The following is a 21,338-nucleotide window of genomic DNA, read 5'->3' as shown; positions in this document are numbered from 1 at the left end:
AGAGTCTTGACGCAGTTTGCAGTTTGAAGTCTCCTCCTGGGAGACCACTATAACCATCCGCAAGGAGACTCTGCCCCTCCCCCTCCCTGGAGCGTGACACTTCCCTCGCCCACTTCTCAATTGAGCCCCGTGGATACTGGTCAGTTGGTGCAGAACGATGGACGAAAACTTTGTCAAAGTAAGAAGTGTGCCTGTGTTCCCCAAGCCCAGACGCACCCTAGTACCCCTTCAGGCCTCTAGAGTAACCTGTCATTCAGCCTGGGTGCTTGGCAGCTCTCCTAGAGTCCCCATCCCAGTCCAGGCTTCCTGATCCCTCCAACTCCCTGAATTCCTTGGCTACCTTACTTGTGTAGGACCCGCACCCGGTGCCCAAACTCTCAAGCCGTCGCCGCAGCTCGGTCAGATCCAGCCTGCAAGAAGATGTTCGTGACCTATGGAGCACGGCCACGATGTCCACAGCGAACGTGTCGGTATCCGAAGTCTGCGAGGACTTCGACGAAGATGGCAAACCTGTAAGCAGCAGGCCTCGCAAGTACAGCCAGAGCATTTCTATTAGGGACAGTCTCAACCTCGAGCCAGAGGAGATCCAGCAGCAAGCACGTCTAGAGCTTGAAATGTGGCGTGGCAGAACCTTGGATCTTGGGGAGGATCGCGAAGAATCTGCGTCCTCCTTAGGTCAGTGTAGCCTCGCCGAGGCGATGGGTGTGCCGCCATAGGGATGGGGCTAGCCCGGGTCTTAACGTCCCTTCCTGCGAAATGGGGGTAAACCCATAGAAACCCAAGTTTCTAGGATTTCTTGGGAGAAGGGCGCAGGTGGGAATCGTTCACGCTTTGACTCAGACATTCTTTGAGCGCTCCCTACCGGGCAGGCGTCTTACTACGAGGAACCTGGGAAACGCAGAAGGACGCACAGGCAGGCAGGGCAGTAAAGACCTGGTCGGGTTTTTTGTTTGTTTGTTTGTTTTTATTTTAATGTGGTGCTGGGTGTCGGACCGAGTTCATCACGCTTGGTAGGAAAATTCTTTACCACTAAGCATATTTCGAGCCCTCCCTCACCTGTGCATTTAATTTCACCACTGGGCCCGCTGAGAGGACAGAATTCATCCCCTGGCTGGATCTGGATATTTTGAAGTCTCTCTTTGGGTAAATAGTTACTTTATTTTTATTTTGTATTTCTTTTTGAATGAGAGTCTCACTGTATAGCCCAAGATGACCTTGGCTTTTGGTATCTTCCTGAGTGTTGGGATTACACACAATATGCCAAGCACTGTTTGAGACCTTTATGTGTCATCCTCTGTCACTTCCATTTCCACCTTCATCAAGAAATGAGCACTGAAGCCGGGAGGTGGTAGCGCACGTCTTTAATTCCAGCACTTGGGTGGCAAGGCAGAGGCAGGTGGATTTCTGAGTTCAAGGCCAGCCTGGTCTACAAAGTGAGCTCCAGGAAAGCCAGGGCTAAACAAAGAAACCCTGTCTCTCAAAAAACAAAACAAAACAAAACAAAAGCACTGATAAGAACCCAGTTGTGGAAGTGTATGCCCTTGTTCCCAGTATTCAGGAGGCTGTGAATTCAAAGCTAGCCAGGTCTAGATACCAAGTTGCAGGATAGTTAGGTCCACATAGTGAGAGCATGTCTAAACAAACAAGAGTGATACAGATATAACAATTGATATATATTAAACATTGGTTACTTGTACTTGTTAATATATATTTAATGTCTGTTACTGTGACCTTTACATGTCACAACTGCCATGAGACTGTTCTGGACTGGGGAACATAGCTTAGTGGTAGAGTTCTTTCTACAAAGTCCTGCATTCAATTCCCAACACTTACAGAGGGTACACAATTCTCATAAAAGGGAATTCTTATGACTCCATTTACAGGTGATGAATCAAAAACTCTCCAAGTGTCACACAGTGGGGCAGTTGGTTCTGGATCCCAGTTGAGTGGGATTCTAAAGCCTAGGGCTGAAACCAGTGTCCCATATGGCCTTGGATACAGGTAGTATCTGCAGCTATTCCCTGGACCCTGCTCCCACCATGTGCCTACCCATGTACAACTCTGCTCCACAGCAGGCCCAGGAGCCTGGCCATGACTGATTTCTTTTTTCATTTCTCCAGCAACGTCTACTTCAGAATCACTAAACCTCAGTCTATTAAAGCCGCATCGAGCCTACTGGACAGAGCAGCAGGGCAAGGTTGGAGGGACCTGGGGGGGACCACTGGGGTTGAGCAGTGGGCAGCAGATGGGCAGGCTGAGGTTTGTAGTAGTAGCAGGGTGGGGCAGATTTCAGGAAAGTGGGGCAGGCAAGCTGGGGAGGTGGTGTGGGGGAGCACTTCAGCTTTACACAGAACTGGGTGGGGTCCCTTGGTTGGTTGAGTCTCTTGTTGCTTTTCCAGCTGCCACTGCCTCTGATGGAACTCATGGAGAATGAAGTTCTGGACATTCTCAAGAAAGCCCTCAGTAGTGAGCATCCCCTACCTTCCACAAAAGATCCTGGTGGCCTTGGCAGGGCTTGGGGCCGTGGAGTTTCAGTATATGTATGTCTTGTCAGATCCCCTTAGCATTCACAAATACTCCAAGGAGGTCCTAAAAATTAAAAGTCAAGAGTTTAGGTACAGGCAGACTCAATAGAGTGAGTGACTCAGAGGACTTAAAATAAGCCCCTTTCTAGCAAGTCTGTTTTCTTCGCTTGTCCAGTTGAGTGACAGCCTTTGTGTAGCTTTGCTTCACTCCCAGATGGGGGAGCTGTGACACATCGGGATTTTTTGGGTAAATGTACTGGATATTGGATTATCTGGGTAACCTTCTGTTGATGCTATATGAACATATAGAGGGAAGAAAGGGCCAGATAACTCGTTAGAGTGAGTGGCTCAGGAAGAGGCTGTCTCTCACTGCCCCTGTTCAGGCTTGCAGCAACTTCTTGAGCTTTCTTCCCCTCCATTCTTCACATCGCACCTAGGAGATCCAAAATCCCCCAAACTAACACAGATCCAAATCCAGCACTAACTGCCACCTCAATCACTTGTGGTTCCTCAAATGGGAGAGACCCTTGGCCGTTGCTCATGGCCCTGAGTTCAGTTCTGCCCTCTCCCTAGCATACAGGTCCACGATTGGCAGGAGCCACTTCATGACTAAACAGCTGCAGGAATACATCAACGGGATCAAGAAGCGCCGGAACAAGAGGCTGTACTTTTTGGCATCCCCCTCGGATTGTTTCTAGTCCCTCGAACCCAAGCTCAACCCCATCTGCATGGAATTTGAATCCTAGAGAAATTAAAGAGTCTATGCGTGGTCCCAGAGTCAGTGCGTGGCTGCTTGCGTGAGGCGGACGCACGTGGCCCCGCCTTTCCCCGTGACCTTCATTCGGTCACCGCAGTGACCTTGAGTTTTGTCCGCTCGAGTCTCACTAGTGTTGCCTTTGAGGAACTCGCAAACCAGGGCTACTTGCATGTTTTAGGTCTGCTTCTCCACTCGAGGGTCCTCAGGGGTGCTGGTATACAAAATCTGTCAAGTGTCCCATCAACATAATGGGGTGTGTGTAGGGGGGGAGCAGCACCCTGTTAGGTCCCACCCCTTATGCATATGCAGTTGCATAACCCCGCCCTTCATTTACATACACGTTCACCGCCCTCACAGAGTGAGTTCACTGAACAGCTACGCCCACTCTTATAAGGCAGAGCACCGCCCTCCTTCGTGACGCAAGGGGGCTCCGGCTTCTCTCCGGCACCAGCTCCTGGTCTTCGCACCTCCCCTAGGCTCAGGCTCCGCCCGCGGGACGGCCGCGCACGCGTGTGTGTCGCCAAGGCCCGCCCACTGGCCTCCGGGTACGCAGGCGCCGCCGCCTCCCTGGGATATTAGCATAGGGCACCTGGCCCCGCCCCCTGTTTTGCATGCGCACGGCCGACCCCGCCCCCGCTGTCAGCTGGAGGAAGCGGAGTAGGAAGCAGCCGCGATGTCCTTTTGTGTCCTACAAGCAGCCAGCGGCGCCGCCGAGTGAGGGGGGACGCAGCGCGGCGGGGCGGTGCGGCCGGAGGAGGCGGCCCCGCTCACCCCGGCGCTCCGGGCCGCTCGGCCCCCATGCCTGCCCGCCAGCCCTGCCGGAGCCCAAGGTCCGGGGGCGGAGGGGAAGGCGGCCGCGGGGGTGGGCGGGCGCGGCGGGGGCCATGTGCAAGCGCGGGCGGGGGGCGGGCTGCGGGCAGGGTCGCGCCTGGTGCGGCGGCCGGGTCAGGACTGGCTTCAGGTCCTGGCCTCCGGTTAGCCTCGGGCCTTGGAACGAGTTCCCGGGCAGCGTTCAGATCGATCCTTGAGCATTGCGGGAGTCCTCGGGGTGGGCTGGAATTGAAAGGGGCCCTGGAGGCCACGTGGGGGCGCTTGCAGGGGCTTTGGGCCACCCTCCTCTCTGGGTCATAGGTCACCGTAGCGCGAGGGAGAACTTCTTCCTTGTCGCCTCTTCTTACTTCCTGATAACCTGATAGAAGTCCCCCGCGGGCAATGGGGGGAGGGGAGATTAATAACTTCAGGCAACTTCCCATAGGTGTGCGCAGGTTGATGGGGGGGCGGCCCTGGAGGTCGCGAGAGGTGGTGAACTCTGCGGCAGCTGGAGTGTAAGAATGAACCCGTGCAGGTCTGGGGTGCAAAAGAGGTGGAGCCGCGCCCTACACGGCGTGGCTGGACTGGGCTTGCTAAGGCAGGAGGGGGTGGCGTGTCAGAGGTGAGAGACTCCCTTACAAGAGTGTGGTGAGGGATTATAAGAGTTTGAGTGTGACTTTGCTTTTTGAGTGTGCTCTTTTGCTGGGAGTATGTGAGAACTTGGGACTGGTTAAAGGCCATGTGTGAGCTGAAGGTTCCCAGGAGAGAGTGAGCAAGTGTGGACATGTGGAAACTCCTGAGAGAGTGGCCATATCCTTTGCCTCCGCCCCCCTTTTCCCCCTCCCGGTTCCTCAGTATGCTCTTGAATACTTGAGAGTACCTCCCAACATCTGGAGAAAACTGAGGAGAGGTATCATGCTTATGTTTGGGGGTTCAGAGTTGCCTGCAGGTTGAGGTTACCCTGCTTCCTGGCTTGGGTGGGAGCTAGACTTGCCAAGCCGCTGCAGGTTCCCAAGAGGAGGACCTGCTGTCAGTTACTGGCCCCAGAGGCTCTGGAGACTCTGTTCCCATGGCGACAGCTGGGGGCCCTCTTCATGGCAGCCCTTCCTTGGACTCTGCCTCCTCCTTTTCCTTGGCTGAGCCTGGAAGCCTGGCCTAGGCCCAGTGTTGCCCAACCTATGTGGCAGGGTGCCTCCCTGTGACCCTGATGGTCTTTCCCTGCAGGTGACCAGCACCATGTCCAGCCAGGTGGTGGGCATCGAGCCTCTCTACATCAAGGCAGAGCCAGCCAGCCCTGACAGTCCAAAGGGTTCCTCAGAGACTGAGACTGAACCCCCGGTGACCCTGGCCTCTGGTCCAGCTCCAGCCCGCTGCCTTCCAGGGCACAAGGAGGAGGAGGATGGGGAGGGGGCAGGGTCTGGTGAGCAGGGCAGTGGGAAGCTGGTGCTCAGCTCTCTACCCAAACGCCTCTGCCTGGTCTGTGGGGATGTGGCCTCTGGCTACCACTACGGTGTGGCATCCTGTGAGGCCTGCAAAGCCTTCTTCAAGAGGACCATCCAGGGTGAGCCCCTACCCCCATCCCCTGCTTCTGCGCCCTTTGCCCTGTACCCTTTGGGCCTGGCATTTTCTAATTGGTACAGTGCTGCATGCAGGAGGCCCTGAGCCTATTTGTTGCTGCTTGAGGTTGGCAGTCTGAAGTTTGAATTTCCTTGTACTTCCCAGGACATCACTTTTTAAAAGGGGCATGATGGCTGGGGATATAGTTGAGGTTAGTAGACTGCTTGCCTAGTTTACAGGAGGCTCTAGGTTCTGTCCTTAGCACCATATACCATATACATCAGGGTGGTGTTGTATACCTAAAATCTCAGCACTTTGGAGATGGAACTAGGAGCATCAGAAATTCAAGGTCATCATTAACTACATAGTAAGTTGAAGGACAACTTGGGCTATGTGAAAGCCTGCCCCCACCCCCCAAACGGGAGGTGGGGAGGGGAAAGCTGGGCAGTGGTGCCTCACACCTTTAATCCTAGCACTGGTGAGGCAGAGGCAGGTGGATCTGTGAGTTTGAGGCCTGGTCTACAAAGTGAGTTCCAGGACAGCCAAGACTACAAAGAAACTCTGTCTTGAAAGGAAAACAAAACAAAACAAAACAAAACAAAAAAAAACAGAAGTAGAAGAAAGAAAAAGCTACTAGCATAGGTCACTGGTGGATTGGAATGGGATATGAGCCAGGATGCAGGTGCCTGCACCTGTTACAAAACTTAGCTCCTGACTTTCCTATTGCCTCTAGTAGCTGCCTGTAAATCCCTAGCACAGTACAGAATCACTTTTTTCTTTTCTCGAGACAGGGTTTCTCTGTATAGCCCTGGCTGTCCTGGAACTCACTCTGTAGACCAGGCTGGCCTTGAACTCAGAAATCCGCCTGCCTCTGCCTCCCAAGTGCTGGGATTAAAGGTGTGCACCACCACTGCCCGGCAGAATCACTCTTCTTGACTCCCTCAAAGTACCATACTACTAACTCAAGGCAGATTTTTGTGGGTAGCTGATGCAGGTTTGTTATGTTTTAGCATCCATCTTTAAAAAGGCTAGCTTCCTCACTCTTTAGCCACTGGTTTTTTTTCTCTCACCCAGGACTGCAGTGATGAAGACATTGAGATGAACATTCTCAGGCTTATTGTTCTTAAGCAACCGTTGGTTACTTTGAGGCTATAACATCATTTACAAAAAAAAATTTTTTTGAGACTTTATCTTATTATGTAGTTGGCCTGGAATTTACTGTGTCTTCCAGGCCTAAACTCTACATCTTTTTGCCTCAGTCTCCCAGGAGTGGTGTGGTTATAGGCAGCTGACTTGTAGAAATTTCCTTAGCATGTATTTATTTTGTGTGGGTATACATTTGCACCTAGTGGATGTGTATAGAGTTCAGAGGATAAACTGTGGGAGTAGGGTCTTGATGTCTACCCTAAAGGGCCTGGGCATTGAACTCAGGTCATCAGGTTTGGCAGCAAGTGCTTTTACCTACTGAATCACCTTGCCAGGCATCAACTAGTGTGAGAACATTTTTTTCTTTTTTTTTCTTTTTTTCCGAGACAGGGTTTCTCTGTGTAGCCTTGGCTGTCCTGGAACTCACTCTGTAGACCAGGCTGGCCTTGAACTCAGAAATCCTCCTGCCTCTGCCTCCCAAGTGCTGGGATTAAAGGAGTGAGCCACCACCACCTGGCTGAGAACATTTGTTTTCTTGAGTGCTTATCCTGTGGTAGGTACTGTCCCTTTTACTTTCAGGATTTCACCCCCGTATTGCAGCCTTATGAAAAGGGGTCAGTGTTGAGAGCTGATGCACAGGGAGGCATTTGTAGCTACTCGGATCTCTCAAGTAGAAAATGACCTGGTATTTGGTACAGGTCCAGAGTTGAGCTCTTAAGCTCCAGACCGCTGCCTCTATGTATCACTAGTGACCTAGACTTTGGACCACTGATAGTGATTAACCAGAGAGAGAGAGCTGTTTTATGGGGTTTTTGATGTTGTTATGAGATAGGGTCTCATTGTTTAGCCACTGCTGTCCTAGAACTCACTCTGTAGACCTGACTGGCCATGAATTCACAGAGCTCTGCCTGCCTCTGCCTACGGAGTACTTGGTTCCAGTGAGTTTTCACTTGACAGAAGTGCACTGGTCTAAAATTGCTCCTTGCTGGTCAGAGCCAGGTGCTTCCCATACACCTTCATTCTGACTGTAGGCCAAACCTAACTGCTGGAAACTATCTTCATTTATTCTTTTCTTTTTCTCTCCCTCTCTCCCCTCCTTCCCTCCCTCCCTGCCTGCCTGCCTGCCTGCCTTCCTTCCCTCTCCTCTCCTCTCCTCTTCTCTCCTCTCCTCTCTCTCTCCCTCTCCCTCTCCCTTTCTTTTGGAGACAGGATTTCACTATAAAACTCTTGCTGTCTGTCCTGGAACTCACTATGTAGACTGGGCTGGACTCCAAATCACAGAGATCTGCCTGCGCCTGCCTCTCCAGTGCTGGGATTAAAGGCCTGAGCTGTTATGCCTGGCTCTGTTCATTTTTTTTTTTTTCAACCGGCCTTCAAAGTATGATTTTGGGGGTGGGGTGGAGAGGGAGATTGTTAGTGATGGAATTTAGGGCCTCATGAATGCTGCTAAGTACATACTATACCAATGTGCTACACTGTATGTTTTTATCATGCCAACTTTGTAGGTAGGAAAACTGAGTGCTCACAGGTACTAGGAATAGGAAATACAGTGGGGTGGTGTTTGGTGTATGTCTTTAATCATGGCATTCGAGAGGGAGAGGCAGGCAGACCTCTATGAGTTCAAGGCCAGCCTGGTCTTCAGGCTGAGTTTCAGGACAGCCAAGGCGATACTCATGTGCCTCCACACCAGGGGAGACAGTGTCTTGCTATATAGCCCATATATGCAGTATTAGTATTGAATATATACTTGAGCTGAGTGTAGCAGGACAGAGAAACCCTATCTTGAAAAAAAAAAACAAAAAACCCAAAAAGAATAGGAACCACATAAGGTCAAAGTTGATACTCAGGAGACAGAGGCAGGTGGAATTCTCTAAGTTTGAAGCTAGCCTGATCTACATAACGAGTTTCAGGGCAGCTAGAGCTATAAGGAGACACCCAGGTCTCAAAACAAACACCTAAATAAGTGAATAAAGCAGAGATGTAAGTCCCCACAGCCCTTTACTTTTCTTTCTTTTTTCTTTTAAAATTTATTATAAGTACACTGTAGCTGTCTTCAGATGCACCAGGAGAGGGTGTCAGATCACATTACAGGTGGTTGTGAGCCACCATGTGGTTGCTGGGAATTGAACTCCTGCTCTTACCCGCTGAGCCATCTCACCAGCCCCCTACTTTTCTTTCTTAAGTAGGGTCATGCTGTATAGCCCAGGCTGGCTTCCATCTTGAGGTTTTCTTTTCTTGGGCTTCCAAGTGTTGGAATTACAGGTGTGTGCTGCAAGTCCCAGGTGTCTTCGATCTGTGTTCCCACCCAGCTGGGCCTGAGGCTGGGGAGGTGAAACTGACTTGGTCAGAACTCTCCGATTTGATTTTTAGCTTGTGTTGGAAGGCAGAGAGCAGGGTGTGTGCTAGGGGCCTGTCAGGACTGGGGCTGGAGGGTTTCCCTGGGGAGGCAGCTTGAGCTGAGCATAGCAGCCCTGTGGATATAGGAGGAGAGAAGCATGAAAGGCCTGCTGGCTCCCCTGTGTTCTGGTCTTTGGGACAGGGGGGGCCACTGCTACCTACTGCACACCAGGCCTTATGGCTGGTCTTGGGAAACTGGAACTGACACTAAATAAATTGAGAGAGAACACACAAGGGTAAACTGTTCACAATAGTGTCCATCTAATCCTAGCACCTGGGAGGCTGAGGCAAGAGGATTGTGAGTTCAAGGCAAACTTGGGGCAAGACACTGTCTCCCCTGGTGTGGTGGTACATGACTGTGATTTTAGCATTTGTAGGTGGAGGCTGGAGGACCAAGGTTCAAGGTCATCCTCCACTCTTAGTGAGTTAAGAGGCCAGCCTGGGCTACATATGATCCTAAAAAAAAAGGGGGGGGGGGAGCAAAGGAGATGGCACTTTTGGTGCTCGCTGCCCAAGAGGACCTGAATTGGATGCTTGGTACTGAATTGGCTTGCTCACATAAAAGCCAGATGTTGGGAGGCAGTGACAGAATTTGGGTCACTCTAGTTGAGCAGGTGAGCTCCAGGTTCAGTGAGAGACCTTAATTTCAAACTCTAAGGTGAAGTCAGGCATGGTGGGCACACCTTTATCCCAATGTGTAGGAGGCAGAGCTGGAGCCTGCCTCCAGCCTTGTCTATAGAGTGAATCTAAGGCTGACAAGGGATACATAGTGAGATCCCGTTTCAGAAAAAAAGTGGGGAGCCATTGAAGGAGACACCTTACATGAACCTCAGGCTTCCACACACATACCCACATGTGCATGGAACCATACACAACCCCAAAGGCCTAAAGCCAAACAGCCAGGTATGGTGGCTTCTGCCCACGAGACTGATGGAGAAGGACTGTTGCAAGTTCAAGACTAGCCTGAGCTAAGGTGTGAAACTGTCTGTAAAACAAAAGCCCAGCTACCCAGCCAGAAGAAAGGGGGCAGAAAGCCGCAGGGCAACTGAACACTCACACGTGCTGTATATCAGATAGTGGTAAGGCCTGAGGTAGCTTCGAATAGGGATTTGTCATAGGGCACTCAGGAAAGGCCTCTCCAAGGTGATGGGAGGTTAAGGGAGCAAACATGGCTGTCAGGACCAGAGCTCAGGCAGGGTCTAGAATGCCCTGAGGTTTGGTCCTGTCTGAGGAACAGGCTGTGCAGACCAGAGCTAGAAAGGATGACTGGCCTGGAGAACACTGCTTCACTTATTCTTAAGAGAACTCTCTGTGGAGTTTGATCAGAAGAGAGAGCCAGGATCCCTCAGGCTCCTATGCAGAGATAGAGACTGCAGGAAGCTAGTGAACCACAGTGGTGACAGGTCAAGTTGGAAGCTGCAGGCAGGAGTTGGGTAGGTGAGAAAATGAGACCCCCAACACTGCCAGTGGGTAGGACATCAGTTGACAGGAAGGGACGATGGTATTCAGGTTTCTTGAGCAATGGAAGGTAATTGCATGCTTGGCGGAAGTGGTGGATTGGAAGACCCTCCAGATGTCCCAGAGCTGCTGGACCTGTGCATGTAGATAGCACTGTGGTGCTGAGGCTAGAGTTGCAAACCTGAAGGTCTGGGAGATATAGGCAAGGGAGTTGAGAACTCAGTGGAGCCCTGGATTTAGCCTGGAAGCTACGGTAGCCCTTGACAGCAGATGAGCCCAGAAGAGTGGTTTCAGGGCAAATATGCAGCTTGGCCTCTGGGGCCCTGCCTCATCCAAGCAGGGTTCCCCCAGCCCAGTGCCTGTTCCCCTCCCTGTCCTGCTCATGGAATCCTGCTCTCCCTTTCCTCCCAATACCCCCAGACTGGTGCTTGCCCGGGGTGAGTCAGGGCTCTCCTGTCATCTGGGCCCCCTCCGGGCTCTGGGAGGCCGCCACTGGAGCCCTGCCTCTTCCTGGCAGGGAGCATCGAGTACAGCTGTCCGGCCTCCAATGAGTGTGAGATCACCAAGCGGAGACGCAAGGCCTGTCAGGCCTGCCGCTTCACCAAGTGCCTGCGGGTGGGCATGCTCAAGGAGGGTGAGCGCTGGGCAGAGCCTGGGTGAGATGGGGGTGGTCCAGTGGGTTGGGTGGGAGCCTGGGGGGAAGGCGGGGAAGTAGGGGTCCGTGGAACAAGTACTTCACAGACAGTCTGGCTTTACAATTCAAGGTGTGCGTCTGGACCGTGTCCGCGGCGGGAGACAGAAGTACAAGCGACGGCCAGAGGTGGACCCCTTGCCTTTCCCAGGCCCCTTCCCTGCTGGCCCTCTGGCAGTAGCTGGAGGACCCCGGAAGACAGGTGAGACCCTGGGTTCCTAAGCTTTGGGTGGTGGTGGGGCAGCCATCACAGGTCTGCCTGGTTTCCTTACTTGCCCTGAGACCCAGGTCTTACTTTTCTCATTTCTTCCTAAGAGATAATTATAAAATATCTTCACAAACCGAGGATGTAGCTCAGTAGAGTGCTTGCCTACCATGTATGAAGCCCTGGGTTTGATCTTCAGCACCGCATACACCATATACACTTAAATTCCAGCATTCAGAAGGCAAACCAGAATTGGGAGTTTAGGGTCATAGGTGGCTGTATAGGACATTCAAGGACGATAAACTACTTCATAGGCCAGCCCAGTCACCCAGGTAGAAGCGTCATCAGGACGGGGGTGTCTTAGGGTTTCTGTTGCAGTGGTAAAACACCATGACCAAAAGCAACACAGGGAGAAAGGGTTTATTTCAGCTTACAACTCTTAGGTCACACTCCCTCAGAGAGGAAGTCAGGGCAGGGGCTCAAGGCAATGGAAGAATGCTGCTTATTGGCTCAATCCTTTTGGCTTATCCAGCCGGCCTTGTTGCACACAGACCCACCTGCCTAGGAATGACACCAGCCACAGTGGATAGGGCCCTTCCGCGAAAATCAGCAAACAAGAGAACCCCAGACTTGCCTACAGACCAACCTTATGGGGCATTTTCTCAAGACTTCCTCTTCCCACATACATGTATGTCAAGTTGAGTGACATACATGTTAGTGAGCCAGACTGTAGTGTCTGTAAGCTACCCCCAAGCCTCAGGTGGGTCTTCTAGTGCGCAGAGCCATTCTCTGAGGAAGCGAACACTGTCTTCTGGCTTACCATTGGAGTCCAAGGAAGGCCAGACGGGAATGTCTGGGAAGGCCTGGCTCTGAGGGGCTTCAGAGGCCTGACAGACGTGTTTATGACTCTGGTCCTCGCCCGTCACTTCAGCCCCAGTGAATGCTCTGGTGTCCCATCTGCTGGTGGTTGAACCTGAGAAGCTGTATGCCATGCCTGACCCTGCAAGCCCCGATGGACACCTCCCTGCTGTGGCCACCCTCTGTGATCTTTTTGATCGAGAGATAGTGGTCACCATCAGTTGGGCCAAGAGCATCCCAGGTAAAGGGCTTGGTGGCTGGGCATCCCTGAACAGGTAGGCCATATCTGGCTCTGCTTCCTTCTTGACCTGGCCTGTTTCCCCTGCCCTCCAGGCTTCTCCTCACTGTCACTGTCTGACCAGATGTCAGTACTGCAGAGTGTGTGGATGGAGGTGCTCGTGCTGGGTGTGGCCCAGCGCTCACTGCCACTGCAGGATGAGCTGGCCTTTGCTGAGGACCTGGTCCTGGATGAAGAGGGGGCACGGGCAGCTGGTCTGGGGGATCTAGGGGCAGCCCTGCTGCAGCTGGTTCGGCGACTGCAAGCCCTACGGCTGGAGCGGGAGGAGTATGTCCTGCTGAAAGCTCTGGCCCTTGCCAATTCTGGTGAGTGTTCAGGGGAAACACACAGGTCTTCCCATAAGGTTCTCCAACTGTCAATGATGGTGGTATGATCCCTTTTTGTGGATAAGGACAACTGAGGCATAATTATTGGAAACCAAGTAAGCCGAGGTCCTGAATTATACATAGGATTCTGAGCCCTAGTGGTGTGCTGACAAGCAGTAGTAAGAGGGGAAGTGTGGAGGTTGGGAGATAGCCACAGGTGAGATAGGGTGGCCCTGACTCAGAGGCAGAGCAGCGAATGTATTACCCTACCCAGAGTGTCCTGCCCTTTAGTCATCTCAGCCAACAGTTCTCTCCCTTCCTAGACTCTGTGCATATTGAAGATGCTGAGGCTGTGGAGCAGCTGCGTGAAGCCCTGCATGAGGCCCTGCTGGAGTATGAAGCTGGCAGGGCTGGCCCTGGAGGGGGCGCTGAGCGGAGGCGTGCAGGCAGGCTGCTGCTTACGCTCCCACTCCTCCGCCAGACAGCAGGCAAAGTCCTGGCCCATTTCTATGGGGTGAAGCTGGAGGGCAAGGTGCCTATGCACAAGCTGTTTTTGGAAATGCTTGAGGCCATGATGGACTGAGGCAAGGGGTGGGACAGGGTGGGGTGGCTGGCAGGATCTGCCCAGCATAGGGTGTTAGCCCCAAAGGGGCAAAGCTGGAGTCTGGGCAGTGCCACAGCCTGCTGGCAGGGCCAGGGCAATGCCATCCGCCCCTGGGAGAAGGCTTCATGCCCTCCCCTCCCCCCTTTGGGGGGGAATGTTAGAAGCCAGAAAAGTGAATGCCCAGGTGTGGGCACAGTGCTGCCCCTTGCAAGCCATAAACGTGCCCCCCAAGAGTGTCGGGGGCCTTGCGGAAGCCATAGGGGGCTGCAGGGGATGTGTAGGAGGCAGAAACTGATCTCAGGGAGGGAAGGGGATGGAGGCCACAGTCTCCCAGTGGTGATGCTTTTGCTGCTGCTTAATCTGATCTCCTCTCCAGAGCAGAGAGGGGCTTGGAAAGCAAAGGCCCTGCCCCTTCGCTCCTCTCCTCATTCGCATTGGGCATTAGTGCCCCCCCTTGAAGCAATAACTCCAAGCAGGCTCCAGCCCCTGGACCCCTGGGGTGGCCAGGGCCCCCTATCAGCTCCCACCTCAAGGGGTGGGGGACAGCACTGCCTCTATGCCCTGCAGAGCAATAACACTATATTTATTTTTGGGTTTGGCCAGGGAGGCGCAGGGCCATGGGGCAAGCCAGGGCCCAGAGCCCTTGGCTGTACAGAGACTCTATTTTAATGTATATTTGCTGCAAAGAGAAACCGCTTTTGGTTTTGAACCTTTAATGAGAAAAAAAAAATATACTATGGAGCTCAAGTACATGGTGGTCGGTGAGTCACTGGGGGGAGTTTGGGGTCACACATGACACATCTAGTTAACAGACCATACAACAGAAACACACAGTCACAAAATACCAAAGTGGTGCCTAGCAAGGTTACGTCTCAGTCTCCTCATCATTCAACAGCATATTGGGGATCCCGCGGCTGATGGGGAAAAGACGACCAGATTCTGGGCATTGCAGGGTGCCCTCCAGTACATCAACCTGCGGGGGGGTGAGGGGGGAGCTAAGCACAGGCAGCCCCAGTGGGAGGGCCAGGCAGGTGATGCACAAGGATTCTCACCTCAAGCAACACGTGGTGCATCTTCCTCAAAAACGTCTCGTCGTGCTCATAGCCTTCAGTCGGCTCTTTGGGTACCTCGGCCAAGTTTAACTGTGGAAGGAAAGCTTACATGGTCAGTGGGCACACAAACACCGAGCCCGCTCCGGCAGGGAAGAGGCCCCGAGCCCGAGCCCGCCCCTAAGGGGCAACAGAAGGGGCGGCGTCCTCACGGTGTCCGCTGCCTGCACAAGCGCCGCCCACTCCACTTTGGGGATCATCCGCGCCACGAAGTCCGGGTTGAACTCCACGGGGTTGATGCGGACCTCGGTGGCCTGCGGGGAACAAGGCTTAGCGAGGTGGGTCCGGGTCCCGGAACCTCCCACCTGAACTCTCCAGGGCGACAAAGCCTTGCGCCGGTACCTGCAGGCGCAGCGGGAAGCCACGCGTACCCACGCCCCGCACATGCGAGCTCAGGAGATTGTGGGTGAGCAGTTTCATGTTGCCACACCGGCGCTCGCGAGACCGGAACCGGAAGGAGTCCACACTTCTCCTTTGCGCCACTTCCGCTGTAGAAGCCGTTGGACGCTTCGCCGGACCGGAACTGGCCGACTTACGGGAACTTTGCGGGCTTTGCGGCGGCGGCGAGATGGGAAGGACTGGGTCGGGTCAAGTCCTGATACCGGAAGCGTTTCTCGGGGAGCTCGCAAAGGCTCACGCCGAGCCCCGCTCGCCGTAAATCTATGCAAATCACATGCAAACCGGCTGCGTTGTGGCGCTCTGGTTGAGTGCAAAACAAGCCCGTTTGAGGCTGAGCCAGATTATCCCCGGTTAATTGCGGTTAAGGGTCAGAAACTGTCAGATCGGTACACCCGGCACCTCTTTCTGCATACAGATAAGGCGTGTGACCCCGTCGTCATGCGTCACGGCCCTGCCTCTGTAAGCCGGCGTAGCGGGGGCGGCGTGCCGGGGGGCGGAGCGGCCTGTGCACCCGCCTCCTGTGGGCAGAGCCATCTGCGGACGACTGCGGCAGCGGGGCGGGTATGGTACAGCTGGATCTTCGCGTCCTGGGCAGCATAGCCGGTTCTGTGCTCCGTGCATCGACTACCTGGCCGTGCGTGGCAGGCAGAGCAGGCCCGAAAGGAGCAGGTTGGGAGTGTGGCGGGGCCCGCAGCTTCAGCAGCACCGCGGTGACCATGGCCCCGATCAAGGTGACCGGTTTTACTTTTCCTCGGTCCAACCTATCGCGTCTCTTTGGGTTCCACGCGGGGTCCCGGGCTGTCCTCCTTGACGTTTCTTCTTGTCATGCTTTCTGTAAGACCCTGTCGCTGCCTCTCCGTCCTGGGACATTTTTATTTTATTTTTTTATTTTTTATTTTTTTGGTTTTTCGACACAGGGTTTCGAGACAGCCCTGGCTGTCCTGGAACTCACTCTGTAGACCAGGCTGGCCTCGAACTCAGAAATCCGATTGCCTCTGCCTCCCAAGTGCTGTGATTAAAGGCGTACGTTCCCCCCCCCCCCCCCCCCCCCCCCCCCCCCCCCCCCCCCCCCCCCGCCCCCCCCCCCCCCCCGGGCCTGGGACATTTCTTGAGCTGCCCTCTCAGACAGCTATGCCACGTTCAGGGACAAGTCCCCACCATTTTCAAGCGACAGAATGCTATGTCATTTCCCACATTCTTGAAATAACCTCTTTTGCCGCTTGGTCGTTTTTTCAGACCCTTTATCCCTGTCCCTAAAGCTCCAGCCCTCTTGTGATTGTACCAGACTCCACTTCACCTCATCTTTTGAAAGAGCCACGGTCCCTTGGAGACCAGGGTCTGTCTGTCCCATTTCTGTCTCCACTCTGTGAATGCTTTCCCGCCCCTCTTCTGTTTGGTCTTTCTGGGGATTCTTGAACCTATGCCCTCTCCTGTTCTTGGACTTCATTTTTAGAGAACGAGAGAAGGAGGGAGAGAGGAAGGGAGGCAGGGAGGGAGGGAAGAAAGGAGAGAGAGAGAGGGAGGGAGGGTGAGACAGAAAGACTGACTCACTATATAGTCTTGGCTGGCCTGGAACTTGGTGTGTAGATCAGACTGGCCTCAAACTCCTAGAGATCTGTCTGTCTCTGTGTCTCGAATGTTAGGATTAAAGGCCCTTAAGAAAAAAAAAAGCAAAGCTTTTAAATATGTACTTATTGTGTGTGTTTGGTAATAGACATGTGAATGTGGAGGTCAGAGGACAATTTTCTCAGGAGTTAGTTCTGTCATTTTACCATGTCTATTACGGGAATAGAACTCAGGTGATCAGGCTTGGTGGGCACCTTTCCCTGCTCACCTCATTCTTTCCTTTCCTCTGTGGCTCCAGGAAGCCTCCAGGTGAGCTTACACTTCCCACCTACCCTGAGAACCTACATCCTGAACATTTTGGCTTAGGCATCTTCCCTGGTTTTCCAACATGTTTCTCCTGGTGTGTGGATAGGATTTTTCTCCCTCCCTGTTGCCAGGCACTTTCTGAAGTCCAGACCCAGCCCTCTGTACTCCTCCTCTGTGCATTGATCCGTCTTGGGTGGCTTGTTTACACAGCATTGCAACACTTGAGAAGGCCTCTGCCTTTCTCTGTTGCCACCAACTGGCCTTAAGCAGAATCAGGCTTTGAAACTTGTAGGATGTAAGGCACATGGGGCATACAGGAGAACGAGGGCAGAAATGGACCCCTGGAACAGCCAGGCACTTTCTCTGCTGGGTGTAAATACTGGTTCCATCAAGGTCTGTCTGTCTGTCTGTGGTTTACCCTGGAGTCCTTTTCTCCAGGTGGGAGATGCCATTCCCTCAGTGGAGGTATTTGAAGGGGAACCCGGAAAGAAGGTGAACTTGGCAGAGCTGTTCAAGGGCAAGAAAGGTGTTTTGTTTGGAGTCCCTGGGGCATTTACACCTGGCTGTTCTAAGGTGAGACTTCTTTCCAGAATCAGAAACTGGGACCAGGAGTGTGGGAGAAATGGACTCTAGTTAAATCTGATAGCTCTGACTGATGCTGCTGGTGGTGGAAGCCCCGTGAAAGTCCCTTGGGACTTGGGCTAATGAGACAAAAGCTTTGCCTATGGGATTTCATGGTCTTGACCATAGACACTTAGGTCCAAGCTTTCCAGTAGCCAAGGCAAAAAGGAAGTGGCCAGTTTCACACTGGCTTCTTTACCCTGATGAGGGATGTTAGGAAATAGGAGGAGCAGGCTGAGCAACACCCAGCCGTTGTCTCTCTTTTGACCCTTTGTTTTTCTCTTAGACCCACCTGCCTGGGTTTGTGGAGCAAGCTGGAGCTCTGAAGGCCAAGGGAGCTCAGGTGGTGGCCTGTCTGAGTGTTAATGATGTCTTTGTGACTGAAGAGTGGGGTCGAGCCCACCAGGCAGAAGGCAAGGTGAGAGGTGGCGCCCATGAGGGGTGGGGCCAGGTAGGAGGTTTCCTTGTTTTTATTACATTTTATTTACTGATTTTGTGTGTGGGGCAGGCACTTGTGCCATCATGCACAAGTGGAAGTCGGAGGATAGCCTGTGAGACTTGGTTCTCTCTTAACATGTGGGGTCATGGGGATTGAACTCAGGTTGCCAGACTTGGCAGCAAGCACCTTCATTCACTGAAGAGATTTCTTGTGACATTTATTCTCTTTTCTTCAGGTTCGGCTCCTGGCTGACCCCACTGGAACCTTTGGGAAGGTGAGTGTACCATCCTTCCCTCAGCCTGCAGTTGGTCCTGAAGGGACATGTTATGTGGGAGCAGCCCTTGGCCTGTTTGTCGGTTCCTGATACCCCTCTCTTCCTGCCCCCTAGGCGACAGATTTATTATTGGATGATTCTTTGGTGTCTCTCTTTGGGAATCGTCGGCTGAAAAGGTAAAGTAGAACCCCCCACCCCCGCCCCTCCCCGTCTGCACTGGGGTCCTGCTGCTGCCTGGGCTTCTGCAGCTGCACCTCTTTCCGGCAGGTTCTCCATGGTGATAGACAACGGCATAGTGAAGGCACTGAACGTGGAGCCGGATGGCACAGGCCTCACCTGCAGCCTGGCCCCCAACATCCTCTCACAACTCTGAGGCTCTGACCAGATGTCCTCTGACTCTCCCGTCTCCGCCACCCGGCTCTAGGCCAAAAGGCTCAGTACCTCCTTACCGGGGGCCACTTAAATGGAAGCTTGACCACATTTCTGCAATAAACAGTTTAATTTGTGTCTTTGCCTCTGACATGGAATTGTCTGCTTTGTCCTGGCTCCCAGGTAGCCGTAGATAGAGGCTGAAGTCAATGGCAGGGCTTTGGAGGAGGAGATGGAGGGACAGCCAGGACAGATTTCTGGAAGGTAGCATCCTGTCAACCAGCCTGAAAGCTGAGAGGAAGCCAGAATTGGTTTTGCTTGGTACATCCTGGGACGTATGGTGCTCGGTCTAGGAGTGGGCAGATTCCATTGACTTTTAATACATAGGGCAGGAAGCTTCACTTAGGTCTCCCATCTTGCGGACTGCTGTTCCTCCAGGAGCACCGGGCCCTGGCTTGGCTTCATCAGAGCACACAGTACCAGGCTCAATACCGGAGACTTCCTGAGGGAGGAGCCTTGGAGAGGTGTGACCAGTGATGAGTGGGAATTAGGGCCAAGAGCCAGGGTCACCAGTGGGGCCTTGGGAGATACAGATCTTGCCCCTGGCCTTTGGAATTCGTGTTCAGGAGAGCAGAGGGATTGTTGGGAACCCCTTGTTGTGTTGAGGTTGTACCCCAACAGGTAGATTCTTACAGAGCATCTGACTGACCTGTGTAGGCATAGTGAGGTAGATACCAGGCCTGTCCAGCACTCTGGACTAAACCAGCTCTGCCGCAGCCAGATGGTGGGTGCCTGAAAGGAGCCAAAGGCTGGGAGTGGCAAAGACGAGTCAGGCAGAGCTGGGCAGGTGGGCTGGCCCAGGCTCTGGCTGGCTCAGGCACTTGGGACCCTGGGGCTCCTCGCTGAGGCCATCTGGTAGTCTGAAGGAGTTGAGGCTTCTGAGAGCAGGAAGCAGCTTGCCTCCTAGCCTCCCCAGTCAACCATGGGACTTCTCCAGGGCACAGGTCAGATTCTAATCTGAGTCAGTGTGTGGAGCTGGGAGCCAGAGGAAAGGCATGGGAAGATCTCTGATGGGATGACAGGTGGAAAGCACTGGGCCAGGTGAGGCCATGGGCTGGAGGGGGAGAGGCTTTTGTGGTGGCACTGGGCTCTCCTACTAAGGGACCCACAATTCAGCCATCTGAGTGGCCAGGGTGACCATCTTTTCTCCTGAGATTCTCTCGTCTCCACGACCCGTTGAATCCCTGGCCACTTCTGGTCTGTCCTCTTGATGCTTGGGTAGCAGTGACCCTGACAGGCACAGTGCAGAGAGACTTGTTGCTTCCCTGGTCCCATCTCTCAGGTCTTAGGAGTTAAATGAAGGAGCTGAGGAGCAGGGCTTCCTAGCACAGGGCTCTGCGGGGACCAGAGCCGAGCCCTGGCCCCTGAGCTATGCCTTCCCTTCCCTGAAGCTCACACTGCCTTGCCAGTCAGTCACTCTCACAGATGCCAACTCCTATTTCTCAAAGGCTGCCTGGTTATTCCCCATCCCTGTAAGCCCTCTAAAGAAGTGTCCCCTCTGGAGTCTCTTGCCACTGACTGAGTCTTAGTTGAGAGAAAGGAGTTTAAAGGTCCCCTGTGTCGCCTTAGCCTTGGGGTTGGGAGTCCTGCTTGCTCAGCACCACCTGGGCTGGTGGAATGTCTAGCAGTTGAGCCAGCCCTGGAGCAGCTCCTGGGCCCTCAGGAGATCAGAAGCTGTCCGGAATGCAATAAGGCTGGGCTTCAGGCCTGAGGTAAGGCTAGCCAGGTCTGTACCTGGAAGAGGGACTGGCACCTTTCCTGGGCTGTAGAGACCAAAGGGCCGATATTAAAACCAAACAGTTGGACAAAATGTCCTAAAATGACCCAAATACACACTTACCTTGTATGCTGCTGGAGCAGGAAGCCTGAGGGTCAGCAATTAGGAGGAGAGGTTGGGGGCTGGAGAGAGCCTCAGTGGTTAAGAGCACTGGTTGCACCGCCAGGGCACCTGGGTTCAAGTCCAGCACCTCCACAATAGTTCACAGTCAGTTCTAACTCCAGCTCTAGGGCTTCTGACGCCCTCCTCTGGCATTCATGATCACTGTGCACATGTGCATAGACATACCTGCAGGCAAAACATACATGCTCCTAAAATAAAATTAGAATAAAAGAGCCAGGCATGGTGGCGTATGCCATTAACCTCAGCATTCAGGAGGTGGAGGCAGACCAACTTGGTCTACAAATTAAGTTCCAGGACAGCCAGGGCTGTTACACAGAGAAACCGTGTCTCTAAATAAGTAAGTAAATAAGTAAGTAAGTAAGTAAGTAAATAAGGAGGAAGAAGAAGAGAAGAGGAGGAAAAAGCCGGGCCTCAACTCCACATTCCGCCATGGACGGCCTTAAACTCACGGTCCTGTTTACCGTGTGCTGGGACCGTAGGTGTAGTCTCAACATGGCCTGCTGACTTGCTCTTGTTATTGTTAAGCAGGGTACCCTGTAACTATGTAGACCAGGCTAGCCTAGAGCTCAAGAGTTCTGCCTGCCTCAGCCTCCCAAGTGCTGGGATTACAGGAATACAATACCATACCCCACTCAACTCTGTGTGTGTGTGAGAGAGAGAGAGAGAGAGAGAGAGAGAGAGAGA

The 21,338-nt window shown here is 53.2% G+C and overlaps 4 protein-coding genes across 6 annotated transcripts; 3 read left to right on the top strand and 1 right to left on the bottom strand.

Moving 5' to 3' along the window:
* Positions 1-62: 62 nt before the first annotated feature.
* On the top strand, positions 63-3,302 carry Catsperz (catsper channel auxiliary subunit zeta). 2 transcript variants are annotated; one of them, XM_031384714.1, is made up of 5 exons: positions 63-178; positions 354-675; positions 2,121-2,197; positions 2,400-2,466; positions 3,099-3,302. In XM_031384714.1, exons 1-5 carry the CDS (start codon positions 158-160, stop codon positions 3,221-3,223), a joined length of 612 nt encoding a protein of 203 aa, XP_031240574.1. In that variant the 5' UTR covers positions 63-157; the 3' UTR covers positions 3,224-3,302. The 2 variants fall into 2 exon arrangements, with proteins under 2 accessions (XP_031240574.1, XP_031240575.1); XM_031384715.1 differs by having other exon boundaries at positions 3,106-3,203.
* A 470-nt stretch (positions 3,303-3,772) lies between these two features.
* Esrra (estrogen related receptor alpha) lies at positions 3,773-14,361 on the top strand. Of its 2 annotated transcripts, none has more exons than XM_031389478.1 (7): positions 3,773-4,112; positions 5,317-5,653; positions 11,168-11,284; positions 11,415-11,543; positions 12,478-12,645; positions 12,738-13,007; positions 13,331-14,361. In XM_031389478.1, the coding sequence occupies exons 1-7, from the start codon at positions 3,894-3,896 to the stop codon at positions 13,588-13,590; spliced, it is 1,500 nt and encodes a 499-aa protein (XP_031245338.1). In that variant the 5' UTR covers positions 3,773-3,893; the 3' UTR covers positions 13,591-14,361. The 2 variants fall into 2 exon arrangements, with proteins under 2 accessions (XP_031245338.1, XP_031245339.1); XM_031389479.1 differs by lacking the exon at positions 3,773-4,112 and adding an exon at positions 4,136-4,607.
* On the bottom strand, positions 14,308-15,600 carry Trmt112 (tRNA methyltransferase subunit 11-2). Its single transcript, XM_031389482.1, has 4 exons — positions 15,063-15,600; positions 14,873-14,974; positions 14,664-14,753; positions 14,308-14,584 (listed from the first exon to the last, which is right to left on the bottom strand). The coding sequence occupies exons 1-4, from the start codon at positions 15,138-15,140 to the stop codon at positions 14,477-14,479; spliced, it is 378 nt and encodes a 125-aa protein (XP_031245342.1). The 5' UTR covers positions 15,141-15,600; the 3' UTR covers positions 14,308-14,476.
* Prdx5 (peroxiredoxin 5) lies at positions 15,225-18,845 on the top strand. The gene is made up of 6 exons (XM_031389481.1): positions 15,225-15,850; positions 17,430-17,564; positions 17,899-18,030; positions 18,287-18,325; positions 18,440-18,501; positions 18,593-18,845. The coding sequence occupies exons 1-6, from the start codon at positions 15,683-15,685 to the stop codon at positions 18,696-18,698; spliced, it is 642 nt and encodes a 213-aa protein (XP_031245341.1). The 5' UTR covers positions 15,225-15,682; the 3' UTR covers positions 18,699-18,845.
* Positions 18,846-21,338: the final 2,493 nt, after the last annotated feature.

The sequence above is a fragment of the Mastomys coucha genome, unplaced genomic scaffold, assembly GCF_008632895.1.
Source record: "Mastomys coucha isolate ucsf_1 unplaced genomic scaffold, UCSF_Mcou_1 pScaffold21, whole genome shotgun sequence".
Classification (NCBI taxonomy): domain Eukaryota; kingdom Metazoa; phylum Chordata; class Mammalia; order Rodentia; family Muridae; genus Mastomys; species Mastomys coucha.
Note: the sequence above shows the minus strand (reverse complement) of the source record. Positions and strands in the feature narration are given on the sequence as shown.